The following is a 16703-nucleotide window of genomic DNA, read 5'->3' as shown; positions in this document are numbered from 1 at the left end:
TCCGGCAGTGCCCGGGCCAGCGCAGTGCTAAGCTGCCCAGCAGCAGGATGAGCAGGGGGAGTCCCCAGAGCCCAGAGCCGGGCATCCCCAGGAGCCCCATACAGTGCTGTGGGCAGAGTCCATCCAGAGCCCAGCAAACCAGTACCATTCTTGTTGTGGCAGTGGTGAGTCCATCCCTTGCAAGTGCCTGCAAGCACAGTGGGAGGAGAGAAGAGGAGACGGGGAATGAGCTGTGGAGGAGGGAGCCAGCCAGAGGTAACTGTGGCCACCAGCACCACCACACAGCTTCCTGCACTCCCAGTCCCTCCACCCCCACAACATCACCCACAGCCCCCAAACCTGTCCCTCTCACAGCTCCCATCCAATCCACAAATAAACCTCCAGCCCCTGCTTAAACCCAATTAAAAAATAATGCCAATGGAATTCAAAAAAATGGTTGTGAACCCCTGCTCGAAACAGGCAGATGCTGGTACAATTTTGCCGGGTCTCGGAGTGGCTGATCAGACTGTGTGCTGGGCCGGTGTTTCTCCACCAGTGAGATTACAAGTACAAGCCAGCCCTACAGACAAAAGCTGCGTTCTCTCTTTTTGTGTTCTTTTCTCTCCTCTTTCGTGTGTTTGTAGTGATTGGTCTTCTAGGAGGTAAGACCAGACTTCAACCACAACAGCTACGACAGCTCCAGCCATTTCAACAAACAACTTCTCTTCCCCCACCCCACACAAAGGGCAGTTATTACCATCTTTAACACCATCGACAGGGATCGGTGTCCTAAAACCCCTCTACAGCTAAAGGGAATAAGGAATATCATTAAAATGAAAGCCCTACTTGATACTTTACCTTTCAAATTTATCTCACTGTTCCCCACCCCCCCTTTTTTTCCCCCCCATTTCTTTAATAACAGATTGAAAAGATTTGTAATGGGCTAAGCAGGTGGAGGTCTCTGTATTCCATAACCCTGAGCCTTGTTTAATTGTTTAATGTTGTACAGTGAAAGGAATGTGTGAACACCTCTGACTCCCTGGGCCCATATATTCCATCAAGATTAACACAACAGACGCTACTACGCCATCTCTCTGCCATCACAGCTCTAGGGCTCCTCTCAGACAGAGATCCATAAGGCTTCCTGCTTCTGTGAGACGAAACGGTTACTTACTGTGATTGTGGTTCTTCGAGACGTGACGCAGACATGTTTCTACTTAGCTCTGTGCATGCCCAGCATGCTGGAGCCAGAGAATTTTGCCTAGCGGTACTTGTAGGAGATGGTGCTCACGCCTCATGGCCATAGACTCTCCCCTGGCTATATGGGGCAGTGCCACTCTGACGCCACTTGGTTCTTTCTCACTGAACGCCCAGAGACGAGACTCCAATGTCTTTGTCTTTGAGCAGATGCAGCCATGTATTCCACGTAGGTGGCTCACAAGCTGTACCCCCCCACACCACACCCCTGGAGGTGGGACTCGATCTGCACAAGAACTGCAGGACCACTCTATGAAAACTTGCATCTGCCCTGGAAGTTGCGGTGATGGTGTAATGGTTCGTAAATGTGTGGACCCCCACGTGGCCACCCTGCAACATGTCCAGGACTGGGACGTCACATAGGAACACTATTGCTGTTGCTTGTGCTCACAGAATGAGCTCACGCCTGCTGAGGGAGCGTAGTCAAAGCTATTTCATATGCAGGCTTAATACAGGATGTTATCCATTTAGAGATCATCTGCGAAGAGACGTCCTGTCCCTTCATATGATCTGCATATGGCACAAACAGATGAGGCGAAGCACAAAACAGTTTAGTCTTGTCCAGATAAACCGCCAGACATTGCCTGACATCTAACATATGGAGACACTTCTCCTCCAGAGATGAATGTGGCTTAAGGGGAAAAAAAAGGCACCAGTAAACATACCACCTGGTTCAAATGAAATTGAGAAACCATGTTAGGCAACATTTTGGGTGTGGTCATAAAGTCACTTTGTCCTTGGAGAATTGTGTTTTAGGAGGCTCTGCCATCAGAGCCTGAAACTCTCAACTCCCCAAGCAGATGTTATCACTACCAGGACTGCGCCCTTCTGATCGAAAGGAGAAAGGGACAAGATGCCTGGGACTCGAACAGAGGTCCCATCAAAGCCACTCGGACTGTGTTAAGGTCCCACAAAGAGACCGGCTCTCAGTTTGGAAGACGGAGACCAAGAAGACCTTTTAAGAATCTTGCTACGATGGCATTGGAGAAGACTGATCTTCCCTGAATGGGGGGGGATGAAACACTGATATCGCCATTAGGCGAACCCTCAATGAACTAAGCGCAAGCCCAGATGACTGATGGTGCAGCAGATACTCCAAGATGTCCTGGACAGAAGCCTCCAAATATTGCTCTTCCTCCTCACTCAGCAGCCACACCTGGAGATGCAGAGAGCTGAGTGAGGAAGGCAAGGTGCGACCATGATTCTGAGCGAGTAGGGAGGGAGAGGAAGCAGTATGGGAGGCTGAATGGACCACTCAAGAAGGTAGGAGAATCAGCAGGGCCTCAGCGATGCCTGGGCAACGAGAATGAGCTTGGCCCAATCTGTCTTCAACTTGAGGATGACCTGTGGGATGACTGGGGGAAAAGTGTACAGGAGAGCTGACTGCCAACTGAAAGTGTCAGACAAGAAGCCCGGTCTGAGGCCCCCTCAAGAGCAGAACAGATTGCATTTCCTGTTGTCCCTCATAGCAAATGGGTCGATCACTGGGATTCTCCCAGCTGCGAAGATGACCTGGAGGATGCTTGTCTTCAGAGACCATTTGTGACTCAGGAAAAAATTCCTGCTAAGATGGTCCATGAGATGATTCTCGACCCCTGGCAAATGGTCGGCTACCAGAGTAATGTTCTCCTCGATGCAGAATGGCCATAACCTGATCACCTCTAGGTAGAGCATCCCGGAGCAAGCTCCCTCTTGGTTGTTCACATAATACATCATCATGGTATTATTGGCAAGTAGTGAACCACTCCCTGATATGGTCCACAAAAGCGTGACACTCATTGTAGATGGTCCAAAGCTCCAGCATGTTGATATGCAGTAAGGACTCCTACTCTGACCACAGACCTTGGACCCAGGTGTGCTCCCCAACCCATCAGGGAGGTGCCAGTGACAAAAGACCCGGCTGGCAAGGGCTGGATTGTCTGGATGCATCCATCACTGCCAGGAAACCAGGATGAGTTGAGGAAGATGGACCAATCTGTCCAAGGGGTGAAGAGTCAGACAATAAACCGTCCAGAGCAACATTTGAAGAGGGTGAAGGTGCAACCTTACAAACTGGACCACCTGCACAAAAGCAGACATGTGATCCAAGAGCCTCTGGCATACACAGATGGTTGTGGTAGGCTGAGACTGCAGACTGAAGCAAAGGTGGCAAACCTCCTGAAAACAATCAATCAGCAGAAATGCTCTCAAACTCACAGAATCGGTTAGGACCCCAATTAACTCGATTTTCTGAGTGGGAGCCAAAGCTGACTTCTCAGTATTTAGGCCGAGACTCAGACGGTCGAGCAAGCACAATGTAGTGTCGATATGAGCAAGAATTTCCTCTCTGGACCTATCCCACAGTAACCAGTTCTCCAAATACGGGAAGATGTGGATTCCTTTCTTTCTAAGATAAACCATCATGACGACCTTGCATTTGGAAAAAACCCAGGGGGCAGAAGAGAGGCCGAATAGAAGCACCGTGTACTGAAAATGATGCTCTGCCAGGACAAACCGAAGGAACTTTCTGTGACCCAGCAAAATCGCCACATGACAATAGATACGCTAAAGGTCCAAGGCAGCAAGCCAGTCGTTTGTCGACTATTCTCTCGGCGTTGTCTCAAAAGTGACCATTCAGAACCTCATGTATCTCATGGATTTGTTAAGGCCACAAAGACTGAGAATGGGCTTACCCCTTCCTTGGATTTGGGCACCAGAAAGTACCAGAAGTAGAAACTATGACCCTGATGTTCTGGCAGAACCTCCTCCACCGCTCCTAAAGCCAGCAGAAAAATGGACTTGATCAAGGAGCAGTATCTCGTGAGAGGGGTCCTTGAAGAGCAGGGGGGAGGGTGACCTCCGATCTGATGAGAGCCTAGGTGCCAAACCAGCACTCATGGCCCGTTCGAGGGTGCCGCTTCAGACAAAGATCCCTCGCCACTTGAGTCCATTTGGAGAATAATCTGCAAATCAAACCTTGCTCCTTGATATGGACCTTGCCTTAATACAGCAAACACGGCGTGTGGTGATCGTTGCTGGGGATCACTCCGCCACAAGACGGACAATGTTTGAAGCCTAGGGAGGATATCACCAGGGAAACACAAACTACAGCTAACTAACACTAACTAACTACAAAAACTAGAAAAGTCACTAAACAGAGGATTGTGAGGTAAAAACCACAGAGTCCAACTCGAGTCCCAGGCGGTAAGAAGGAACTGAAGGGGATCCGAGCAGAGCTGCCTCATATAGCCCAGGGGGGAGCTATGGCCATGAGACAACTGCCACCCCTCTGTGGGTACTTAAGCCAAAATTCTCTGGCTCCAGGGTGCTGGGTGCGCACACACCCAAGTTTGAATATACGGCTGCATCTACTCAGGGAAGAAGTTCACGTGTTTACTGTTACACTGGTATAAACTCAGAGTCAGTGGGAAGCGTAGGCGCCAACTCTGTGGGTGCTTTGGAGCACCCATGGGGAAAAATTAGTGGGTTCTCTGCACCCACCAGCAGCCAAGCTCCCCTCCCTGCCCCACCTCACCTCTGCCGCCACCTCCTCTCCTGAGCGTACCGCATCCCCGCTTCTCCACCTACCTCCCTGCGCTTGCTGCCTCCAAACAGCTGTTTGGCGGAGGCATAGCAAGCTCTGGGAGGGAGGGGGGAGGAGCGGGAACGTGGCAGGGTCGGGGAAGGGATTTAGGGAAGGAGTTGGAATAGGGGCAGAGAGGGGGTGGAGTTGGGGCAAGGACTTTGGGGAAGGGGTTGGAATGGGGATGGGGCAGGCGGGCAGGGCGGGGATAGGGACAGTGAGGGGGTCGAGCACCCACTGGCACAAGCAGAAGTCAGCGCCTATGGTGGGAAGTCAGTGTAGCAGAGCTGACTCTCCACCTGTAAACGTCACAACATGAGCTATGAATTTAGGGAGAACACATGCTGGTGTCAGTGGCTATGTGCCACCCTTAAACACTGTCCTATCTCCCTTATTCTCTCTGGTCTCCAAAACCCAGGACTCGAATTGGGCTGGGATATACTGAATCAGAACACTGAAGCTGTTAGCCAGAATCTCAGCTTTCATTTTAAAAAAGTGAGTTAGTTTCTCACAGTTAGGTTGTGAAGAAAACCTTGAAAATGTGACGTGAGCACAACCAATGCAGCAATAGCTGCCTGAGTATGCAGAGAGCCTGAAACAATGGCTCTAAGAGGTGTGATCTGCCCCATGCATCTCAGTAAGGTATTGACTCTAGTGCCCAATTACAGTAATTAGAATGTCAACATTGAGAGTTCTTTCATTGCTGATCACAGTATGCCAGAAAAGAGAAGGGCAACCGTATTATGAAGAGCTGCACAATCTGTTCAGAGAGTAATTTCATTTTGGTGTCATAAATGGGTGGCACCTGGGAGAATACCAGCACTTTCCTCCTACTAACCTGCTGTGTGGACTAAAAATAGTTTTCAGATCACCATGTGACTGGGAGATGGGGCTTAGCACATGCCAATACCGTAATTCAGCCCTGGCCATGGGAATAGCAGAGCCCACGTGACCATGATTTGACCATCTGTAGGGTCTATTGTGAGCAGCATCATATACTGGTAGAGCTTGGTTTGTGGGCAGAGCTTGGGAAAACCCTGCTGTTTATTCTAACTGCCTCAACTTCCTCTGACCCAGCTCTCCTCCTGACCCCTTCCAATCTGGAGTCTGTCCTCACCACTCCATTGACTGTGGCTTCACCAAGGTTGCCGAAAGCTACTCTGGGACTATTAGCTATTCCTAAAAGGAAGTTCCAGCTTCATCCTATCTTATCTGTCTGCTGCGTTCACCACGATTGTTCACCATCAGCTCCTCTGCCTTTTCATCTCACAGCTCCCATCATTCTGTAGGGTCTCCTCCTCCCATGCGGACTGAGACACATGCTGCTACCAGAGTTAATATACTTAGAAGATATTAATACCCCCAACCTTTCTCCCACCTGCTGCTTTCTGCATTACACCAGAGAATGGTAGCAGTAGTGGGGGCTCTGGCTGAGGCCTTGGGCTGCCAGGGTGGGGGTCAGAATAATAAAGGGGGTGACAACAACCAGAATGGGGTGGCATTAGGGACAAGGTGATGGAAAGTTGGTGAGTGCTGCAAACTGAACAGCTGATGATGGCTACCATATTAGGCATTCAAAGCTCAGGATTATGAATGGATGGTGGGGGTGAGGGGAAGGCAGGACTGAGAAGTGTCTCTCTCAAACTGTCATTCACACATTTAGAAGCAGATAGCTCAGGCTGTGCTGAATAATCCGTATTCTCTCTGTTAAAACAAGTTATATGGAGAGGATTCCTCCAGCAAACTCAAATGTTCTCTGGCTTTCTTTCTTACTTGTATAACTGCAGGGTGTGGCAGTTTCCATGCTGGAAAATCTCATACTTCGGTAAGCCGCAGTATCGGTCCATCTCCTCATCATCCTTATACCAGGTCACTTCTGGCAGGGGGTACCCTGGACAGGAAATTGCATATCAGCATATGGGACATTACAATGAACGTGAAAGGAGGGCTGCAGATCTTGTTCTCAGAGATATAAAGAATCAATAGTAAATTAAACCTCAGCCAGGGTCTCTTCCCCAAGCTCATCCCAATCAGCAGGTTGCACAGCGAGAGAGTACCGCAGTTTGCAATCTTGTAATTTACACTATTAAGAATCCAACTATTTGTGAGCAAAAATTGGAGCCCTTCATTCCTAAGCGGGGAGAGTGGACCATTAGACCACATTCAGTCACATTGGCTACAGCCAGGAGGTGAGAACATTGACACTTTTAGACAAAGCAGGCATGTCTGGACTGGATTAAGCCTAAGGTTAAAAAACAGACACTTGGTTCTCTATGGAGCTACCAGCTCTTCACAACGCATCAAATTCTGTAAACTGAGCCCAAAGTTTCCATTGAACAGAAACAACCCTGATTGCATCACAGTTGGTTTGTGTCCTACAAATGCTATTTGATAACAGATGTTTCCTGCCTTTTCAGTAGAATGACATCATGACATATGTGACTGGCTGGTCTCTGAGCCAGGGAAACAGATACATTCCTACCCGGATCAGCTGTGGCAAAAGAGATCAGCAGTCAGTGGGTCTGCCCCAAGCAAAGCCGAGTTAGCTACCTGCTCTACAAAGCAGCTTCCTGTCCAGACAAGGGGTGCAGGGCAAATTCAGGAGAGCTGCTTTAATGCAGAGATCTCTCTACTGGGAGTTCCTGTGCAGAGGGAGGTAGATTTAGGATTATCCGTCTCTGCTGCAGAAACAAGAATAATGATCATGCTTCAGTTAGTTTTGCAGAATGCTAGATAGGTCATTTATCTTAGGGCATATTGGGAAGCATGTCCCACTCCACGTGTTATTCCTTTAAAACTTCTCCTCTTCTGTGCAGTATGTGGCTGAATTACATGTGGGTGCTTGTTACAATGTGTAGGGTTTCCTTATCAGCTCCCTATGGTGTTTTTGGATATGCTCTTTCCTCCAATCAAAGCAGCTCTAACTCTGGTTGTGATTAGCCTCCTCCCCAAGGGAAAACCGCTCTGGCAAGCGGCCCTTGGTTAATTCAGTCATCTGTTTCTGGAGGCTGTGTTCAGGACTCCATGTGCAGACAGGCAGAGACTCACACTGCGCAAGCTGCAATAACCAAGTCACCTCCCAGCTTTAAGGAGGTTTGCATCGGACAGTGATAATTACAACTCTAAATCCCAAGCTATTAATCTAAGACTCATTTCCTGCAAACGTTCTGATCGGTTTTACAGGCTGCATTTCTGTAGAGGCAAGTTGGCTAGACAACCGTGCACTGTTCACTTGCTCTTCCTCCGTATTATCCCAACCTGCCCCAGCCCCGCTGCATGCTGGAGGACAGGGGCTTCCCTCCCCTTCATAGCCCAAGAAGCACTCCCTCCAAAGGCCATGTGGAGACATCCCGCACACCATCCTTCACACAAAGGTGTGGCCTTTTCCAGGCTGCTCAGGGCAACTCAAAGCCAGAAATGACCAGGATTATCATCCAGCATGACCTCCTGCATCATACAGACCACAGGGAACCTCCCTCTGTGAGCCCCGCCTTGTGTTTGAGCTACAGCAGGGTTATTCTGTTGAGGAGGCTGCAATACCCTTTAGTTAGAGTCTGGGGGACGGGAGCAATAGGCTAATTCTTGGGAGTGTCGCACTGCAGACCAGGTTTCTCCAGTGAAGTCAAACACTGAAAAGAAGGCAACAAAAGACTTTAAAAGATCAACAAAGGCCCCTCCCTGCCTACCACCTCACGGGAGACATGCTGTCACCATCCACCTTGCTCCCCTTTTGGGGGACCCCTCCCACCTCTCCTGCTCTGTTCTCCCTTGACCCTCTGCCTCTGAGGGATTCTCTCCACCGCCTTCTGGGGATTCTCCATCTCTGCCTCCCCCCCCCCCCCACTGCCTGGGGGACTCTTCCTCTGGGTCCCCTTCCCTGGAGGCAGCAGGCACTGGAGTGAGGTGGGGAAGGAGCTGATTCCCTGAGCTGGATGCTGAGGGGTCCAGTGGCAGCAGGGACAGGTGAAAAGAAGAGACCCACTACTACAGGGCTCAGCAGAGACAAAAGGGGAAGCAGAAGAGCCCCTGCAAGCCAGACCTTGGCCTGCTGCAGCAGCAACAGCAAAGGGAGAGGGTGTGGGGCTCAAGTGCCCATGCACAATGAGACACAGGCTCCCAGCTCAGCTCCGCCCACGCCAGACCTTCTGATCAAGCCACAAGGGCTGGTAAAAAGGAGTACTTGTGGCACCTTAGAGACTAATGAATTTATTTGAGCATAAACTTTTGTGAGCCTATGCTCAAATAAATTTGTCAGTCTCCAAGGTGCCACAAGTACTCCTTTTCTTTTTGCGGATACAGACTAACACGGCTGCTACTCTGAAACCTGTCATTGGCTGGTAAGTTGCAAAGGGAACTGCTGGAGGGGAGGGACATGTCTGGCACCCTCCCATAGAGCAGGTGTCCTAGAGGTGCCCACCTACTGGGATGTGACAAACTTCCCTGCCTTTGCAGGCGTGCAGAGAAGGAGCCGATAAGGGACAGCACTGCTAATATCTGAACTGGGGGCGGGGGGGGGGGGCGGAGAGGCAAAAGAGGGGAAAACAGCTCTTCTCTCTTTGCAAGCGTAAAGGAGAGTGGGTGTCTGGTCGAGCAGCGGCACCAGCCAAGGCATGGCCTAGCTTCATGTGGGAATGGCAATAGCTCATGGCCAGACATATGGGGCCGAACACACAGCCAGCTATTGCAAAAGCAGTTCCAAGAAACTAAGTTGTAACTACGTATCTGTGGTGTGTCACCCCAGGACTGCAGTATCTGAGCTCCTCAGCAGCATCAGTGGCTTCTCTGGGTCACCCCCCGAAGACAGGACTAACCCCACTGAGTGGAAGAGGAATTGAGACACCAAGATTCAGCCCACAGTCACACAGCCAGGACTAGAGCCCCAAGCCTTATGCACAAGACAATCCCCCTCCATAGTCATTGCAAGAAGCTCATAAAAGCCTTTCAGAGCGTGTTCTATGATCAGCAGAAGAGAGTCTCCTTTATGGGCTCCACAACCCCTGGAGTGGAATTCAAGATAACAATCACTTTGTGTGGCGGGGTCCGAGCTGTGACATTCACGCCACGTCTCTTCATAGCTTTGCGTGCAAGAGATCAAAGAGTACAGACTGCAGCCAGGAACCCTCAATATTCATTTACAGCACTTGGCTCTTCCCTGGGCCCCACAGACCCCAAGTACCTCACACAGGAGCATGTCATAAGCCCTATTTTACAGGTGAGGAGACTGAGCACAGCAGTGATTTAGCCAAGGAGGTCCCAGAGCCAGGATGAGAGCCCGTTTCTTCTGATGCCTCCCCTGCTTGGGCAGAGACCCACTGCCTTGCTAACTCAATATTTATTGTTACGGGGCTATGAGTTTATAAAGTGCTTTGCAAACATGGGCAAGACTGGCTCCCCGGTCAGGAAAGCTCCTTCTAATCAGACAGGCACAGACCAAGAGCAGAGCAGAGGAAGGATGCAGGAAGAGATGTGAGGAGGGATTACTTTGAAGGCGGCGAGGGATGGAGGAGGATGGAGACGCAGCTCTGGGTTACGGGGCAGCGTGGAACGAGGTGTAAAGCTGCATGTGGGAAGTTGACCCTAAAAGAATAGCTGTTCGGGAGGGGAGGTGTGAGAGCGCAGAGAGCCAGTGAGTGAGCAGTAGGCAGAGAGGGAGAACGGGATGAGGTTAAGGGCAGAGCTGGAGCAGAGCAGGGATTTACCACGGGCACAGGGAGGAAGAGTGGATGAAGGAGAGATTACACAGCAGTGGGAGACCCAGCAAGAAGGGTTGGAGCTGGAGGAGGAGGAGAGAGAAAAGCCAAGGAGTGCAGGCCTGGAAGCGGAAAAGGGCGGAGCCAACAGGGGCGATGGATGTGAAAAGAGGAGACATTCCATTCTGGAGCAGGCCAGATCCTTGTCACATCTTGATTGGCTCCACTAGAGCCAGGCCCATTGACTACATCTGACCAGGAAGCATCCAAACAGAGATGTCAGCAAGTCTGTGAGAGATGGGAGGTGGGGCCAGGGCAGAGAGGGGAGGGGCGGGGGTGGCCAATATCATCTCTAGGCAGTGTTAAGTGTCCCTAAGGGATACAGTGCCCTGCACTTCCGAGGGCCATTACTCCACTCGTCCCTCCTGGGCATTGTACCAGCCCCAAGTCTGCCAAGCTGGTACGTACCCTGGTGCAATGCAGGCTTGGAACAGTGATGCCACAGAGAATTTGGCCCAATATGTTTGATGGGAGCCTTTCCTCCTTCACCCTCGGCCTTCCAGCCCAGCCAGTGATGACAACCCCAAGGCCCTGAGCTTTGATACTGGGGCTATCTTGGACACCTCTTCCCTTCCCCCTCACTCACAGGCTCATTAAATCCCAACCCTCATTTCTCTACATCAGCACCAGAACCTGTCCGTCTCTCTCCTGCCCTCCTGCCACTGCATCCCCTTCTGAGCCAGCAGAACAACCTCCTTGTCCTCTGCCTGAGTCCCTTGGCTATTCAATGCACCCTCCACCCTGCTGCCAAGGCCCCATTCATCTGCACATTTCCCCTCATCCTGGGTCTCTGCGCTGGCTCCTCATCTTCTGGGGAAAGTTCAAGGGTGAAACCGCCTACAAAGCCCCCGCCATTCCCTTTGCCTCCCCTCCTTTGCAGCAGCTCTTACAGTAGAAACAGCTTCTGTCCCAACACTCACTACGTGCCCTGTCTTTCTTCAAATCACTGCCCTCTCCCCCCCCCCGACCACCCCCATTCCATGAATCCCCCCTGTAACATTCCCATTCCAGGGGGCCTGGCCATAGGGATGGATTTGGGGTCTCAGTTCCACACATCCACATTTGGAAGGCAAGACATGAAGCTTTATCTCCCCCCACTCCCACAACTCCACTAAGGGGGCAGGGAGGGAACTTGTAACTCACTAAACCTGCCACCACTGCTCAGTCAGAGCTTCCAGCCCAACCAACCACTTTCTTTCCCTCGGCAACCCTGCAGTACCTGGAGCAGCCAAAGGAGAGAAAAAGGGAGTCGCTCACCTGACAGTTGCCGCCCACCCACTAGCCAGGGGAGACAGTGGCCTCCCACAGCAGGGAGAAGAGGGATAACCCACAAATTTCTGGCAGCTGCCCAAGAACAGTCAGGAGGCTGGAGAACAAGTTGAGGGGTCTCCAGCCAGAGGAGGCAACTCTGGGCACTCCTCGTCCAGTGTTTGGTGTGGGCCCATTTGTGCTTCTGGCCTAGGAGATGGCCCAGTCTCCTCCCTGAGGCCAGCACAGACCACTTCTTCCAGCAGCCCAGTGCTTTGTCTAGACCCTTTTTAACATTCCCAAGCACCAGCCCTTCACCCCACCCTTCGGAGACACCTCCATTTAGCCATAGAGCTCGCTGGCAGGAAGCTCGTCCAGATATTCAGCTCCAATTCTCTGAATGTCATCCCATCATTTCCAGTGAAGCCCCCACGTGGCACTTGTTTCAGATATTCATAGCTTTTTTCCTTGTCCATGCTAGTTAGCACTTAGCTATGAAGAGCCATGTACTTTTATAGCTTCATAGTGCTCCTACTGGGAGATGTTTCCTGGTGTTAAGCCTAAACAATCCTTCACTGAAATTAGTGTGCTGCCACAAAACAAGCAAGCCCTAAACAAGCCCTTTCTGGCCTTGAACTTTCCCACACTGTGGGCAACTGTGTCTTTCCCCCACTCCCTTAGCAAACTAGACACAGATCGTTTGGTACCTGCAGTCCTCACCCTGCAGCTGAGACGGACCAAGTGGGGCTGGGGGACCAACCCCTTCCAGCCCATTGAATGTACCTACCCTCAGTCCCCTTGCAGCCTTATGCCTCCTTCCCTGGGCACTCTCAGGCCTAGTTTGGTGGTTCCTGCTTCCCCCATTTCCCCACCCCCACAGGCTGGGATCAATTCCTCCCAGATACATGAGCAGCATTTATTACAGTTAAGTCACTAGGCTGTGCCATGTGTAATACACCTTCAGCTCACAACAGAGCCATTCCTGGCCATGCATTAGAAGGATCTTACAGTGAACACACCCAATGTCTCTCTGGGAAGGAAGCTTGGTGGCCAGTCCACATCTGCTACAAAAGCCTGACCTTCTAGTAGCAGCCCTGCAATCTACCCTGTACAAGGATTTGCTCTCTACAGCTCCCATCTTTGGTTTCTCTGGCTCCCTTTGCATTTCTCTCTCCTCCCTAGGGTTTGGAGCAACCCCTCCAATGTGCCCCTTCCTCAATTACTGGCAAACCCTGCCCACCCTGAAGAGCCCCACTGACTTTAGTTCAGCTGTGTGCCATAGGAAGGGTGCATGGCAGCAGACCCTCAATCTGGACCAGCCCCAGTCACTGTCCCTTGCAGGCTCCCTTTCCCCAACTTCTCCATTTCCGCTGTGGCTATGGCCCCTCAGCCAGCTGGCAATCCAGGCACCAAGGGATTGATTCCCATGGGGTTGGCTACAACCCACAGCACAAGTCGCTGGCTAATGTTGAAAATAGTCTCAGGGGACCCAAGACCACAAATGCTGCATCCTGGGCAGGCCTGCCCCCTCTCATCAGTACAGATGGAGTCGGAGTTTAAAGAGAGCAGCCATCCCTCAGGCTGCTTTCCTGCTTGGTTTGTAAGTTAGGAACACCAACCTCCCCACCTCCTTCCTGCTGCAGGGCCCTGGCCACTTTGGGAAGCTCTGAGCAGGAAGCAAGCAGCTGTAACGGGAGCTCCCACTGCACCTCCCCCTCCTCCTATTTCACTAGGAGGGTGGTGAAGCACTGGAATGGGTTACCTAAGGAAGTGGTGGAATCTCCAGCCTTAGAGGTTTTTAAGGCCCAGCTTGACAAAGCCCCCTGGCTGGGATGATTTAGTTGGGGTTGGTCCTGCTTTGAGCAGGGGTTGGACTAGATGACTTCCTGAGGTCTCTTCCAACCCTAATCGTCTATGAATCTATGCTCCCAGCAGCGAGGTAGAGGGAAGGAGGGATTACTGAATACAAACTTCCAACAACTAGACTAGCTCCTTCCCCCCTCCCTCAGCATCCCCTCATCCCCCACACCTAGGGGCAGGCCAAGCCGCAGGGTTGGCAGCTCTAGCTGCAGGCTGCCTCCCTGAAGGCAGGAGGAATAGTTCTGATGAACACCCTGGAGGCTAGGGGTGTAGCACACATCAGAGAATGGGCTAGATTGACTTGTGCCCTGTCCCTTTAAGGCTTGAAGGACGGCTGAGAGGGCCAAAGGGGCCGCAGCACAGTTGCACGTGCTTTGAAAGGACTGAGCAGAAACAGGGCTTGTGCCAGCTATGGTGGTTTGTTTTTTTAAATACAATTCCAGTTTTAAAAAAACATTCCTGGTCTGGGAGAGTAACAAGGACATGTCCTTCACAGTCTACTTGCCCCTGCAGCCCCAACCCCTCTCTTCTGCAGTAGCTTGGTGTTTGGGGCTGATGAGCAGATTTCAGAAGGAACCAACCCAACCAGCTGACTTTGTATGATAATGCCCTAAAGACACAGCCCCTGGGGTTAGCCACGTACCACAGCACAGACAGTCTGCTGGTAATTGTGGCCATAATTTGTACATTTGATCTTTTGTGACTTGCCACCTATGCAGACAGCACAGAAACAGGGTTTGCTGGCAGGTGATCTTGTACATCAGCCAGCCAGTGCTCCCCCTTTTAATGTGGCACATTACATTCCATGGACAGGGGCTCGTCCTCTACAGCTTCCTATTGTCTCCTCAAGGAGAGCAAAAGCCGTGGGGATGGAGCCTCCCCTGGAAGCACTACTATGCACAAAGGATCATCTTCCTCAGCAGGATTTGTCTGCACTCAGTGGGCAACCACAGACAAATGCATGCTTGGGTTGGATACTGCTGCCCTCATTGGTATGGAGTATCCCCATAGTGGCCCTGGGGCTACTAGTGGGGCTCTACACATGCACAGTACAGCACTTCATCCCACACATCTGGGCTTAATCTTCTGTAACTCAGAGGAGAAATCCTGCTCTCTGGGGCAGAAAGCACAGACATACAGGGCTCATCAGCAAATCCCAGGAGAGAGAAGGGACTGGCTCTCAAGAGATTGTATTGAATAAGAGTACCAGCTGCACATGGAACTAGTGGGAAAAGCTATTGAGTGGGGTCTGCTCCTTTCTGGGCTTCCAAAGCCAGATCCTGCCTCTGGCACTGCACCCCACATTCTTCACAGTGATATTATTAGGATATGATTATGACATACTTATGATGTATTTTATGCAAGATAAGTCATGTGAGATGTCATTGGAAAGGTTATGATTTGCTGGATATGATTATCCTACTTGTATGCATGTATCATTGTTGTATCAAAAGTTATGAATATTGACTATATCTATTTCACACATAGCCATTCCTGGGCAACACCCACTAGGCAAAAGTCTAGATGTTTGGCTAGGAAGGGCCTATTCAAGTTGATGAGCCACAAGAGAGAACAATAGGCCTTAGGAGAAGCTTATCTCACACCTGGGGAGCCTTCCTGAGAACTCTACAAACAGCCTCTGAGTAATGGCTGCTGAGACACTACAGGGACATGTGACCAGGTCACGTAGTGCTGGACTCCATCTTGGGATGTCAGTATTCTTCCACTGACAAGCCTTAAAACAAACGGTTCCCACCCTATGCAAAAGCTATATAAGGCAGGGGAGTGACATCATCATGGCTCTTCACTGACTCCCCACCCAAAGAAACTCTTGGAAACACCTAAACAGAGAAATTGAACCGGGGAGGGGGAGGGGGGAGAGAAGAGTGCTGGACCCAGCCTAAAGGGATTTTGAGCCTGTGACTGAACCACCTGGGGATTCCAAGCTGTAAATTAGTGTAGCTTGCCCCTTAAGAATCTGCAGCCCATTGGTATACTCACTTTGGATATGAATAGCAGATCCTCACCCTATCTCTTTAGAATATTAAACTTAGTTTGCATGTTTTGTTTATTTGTTATGTAATCTGCTTTGATCTGTTTGCTATCCCTTATAATCACTTAAAATCTATCTTTTGTAGTTAATAAACTTGTTTTTGCTTTATCTACAGCCAGTGTGTGGGAGTCATAACTTGGGGCAGAAATCTGTTGTATATTCCTCACATTGAGAGAGTGGAGAAATTTCATGAGCTTATGCTGTACAGTTCCCTGTGCAGTGCAAGATGGTATAATTTGGGGTTTACACTCCAGAGGAGGTGCATGCCTGAGTAGCTGGGAAGTATCCCAGCTGGAGCATTCCCAGGCAGTAGCTGGTCACAGCATCTGCATGTAACTGCAGTTGGGCATGTCCCTACCTGTATACGTGCTGGTGAAAGTGCAGGCTGGAGCCTGGAGAGAGCTTGGCAGCTTGTCACAGCAGAACAGTATAAATAGGAGCCCAGACTGGTGGGAGAGGAGGGCTCCGTGGTATCCCAATTTCAGGTGGCTCACTAGGGGGAACCTATCACACTAGCCCCTGCACATTTCTTCCCATCACCTTAACTGCAGCAGCCCAGCCCAGTAAATCAGCCAATAGTGGCACTAGGAAGGACGAGGACCCATCAAATAAATCCCATTCTGCCTGCTGCGATCATGCAACATAACTGGCACTATCCACTCATCCATCCCACTTACACACACAAGTCTCCCACCAGCCAACTCTCAGGCAAATCATTCCCCTCTCTGCCCCTTTGATTTGTTCAGCTGACTGGGGAATAATGCAGCAGGGAGGGTGGGGCCCAGCTGACAGGGGAGTTGGGGAGCAGCAGGGAGGAAGTGACCCATGCATTCCTCCCCAGAAATGGGCAACATTTGGAGACATGGATGATGGCAAGTGACAGTTCTGAGCCAGGCCTAGCCCTTACTCCTAAAGCCTGGCCTTATCAATCAATTCCAGCATACACTGTCTGGAACCCTGATTGCAGCCCCTAGCACAAAGCCTCCTCAGGAGT

General features: G+C 50.8%; 1 protein-coding gene across 1 annotated transcript in view; it reads right to left on the bottom strand.

Annotated features, from left to right (window-relative positions):
• Positions 1-16703, bottom strand: part of ALPK3 (alpha kinase 3) — an 85750-nt gene that overhangs the window by 30287 nt on the left and 38760 nt on the right. The window contains exon 3 of the mRNA XM_077828911.1: positions 6572-6689. Within this exon, the coding sequence (XP_077685037.1) occupies positions 6572-6689 (118 nt within the window). The remainder of the gene's footprint in view (positions 1-6571; positions 6690-16703) is intronic.

The sequence above is a fragment of the Eretmochelys imbricata genome, chromosome 10, assembly GCF_965152235.1.
Source record: "Eretmochelys imbricata isolate rEreImb1 chromosome 10, rEreImb1.hap1, whole genome shotgun sequence".
Taxonomy (NCBI): domain Eukaryota; kingdom Metazoa; phylum Chordata; order Testudines; family Cheloniidae; genus Eretmochelys; species Eretmochelys imbricata.
Note: the sequence above shows the minus strand (reverse complement) of the source record. Positions and strands in the feature narration are given on the sequence as shown.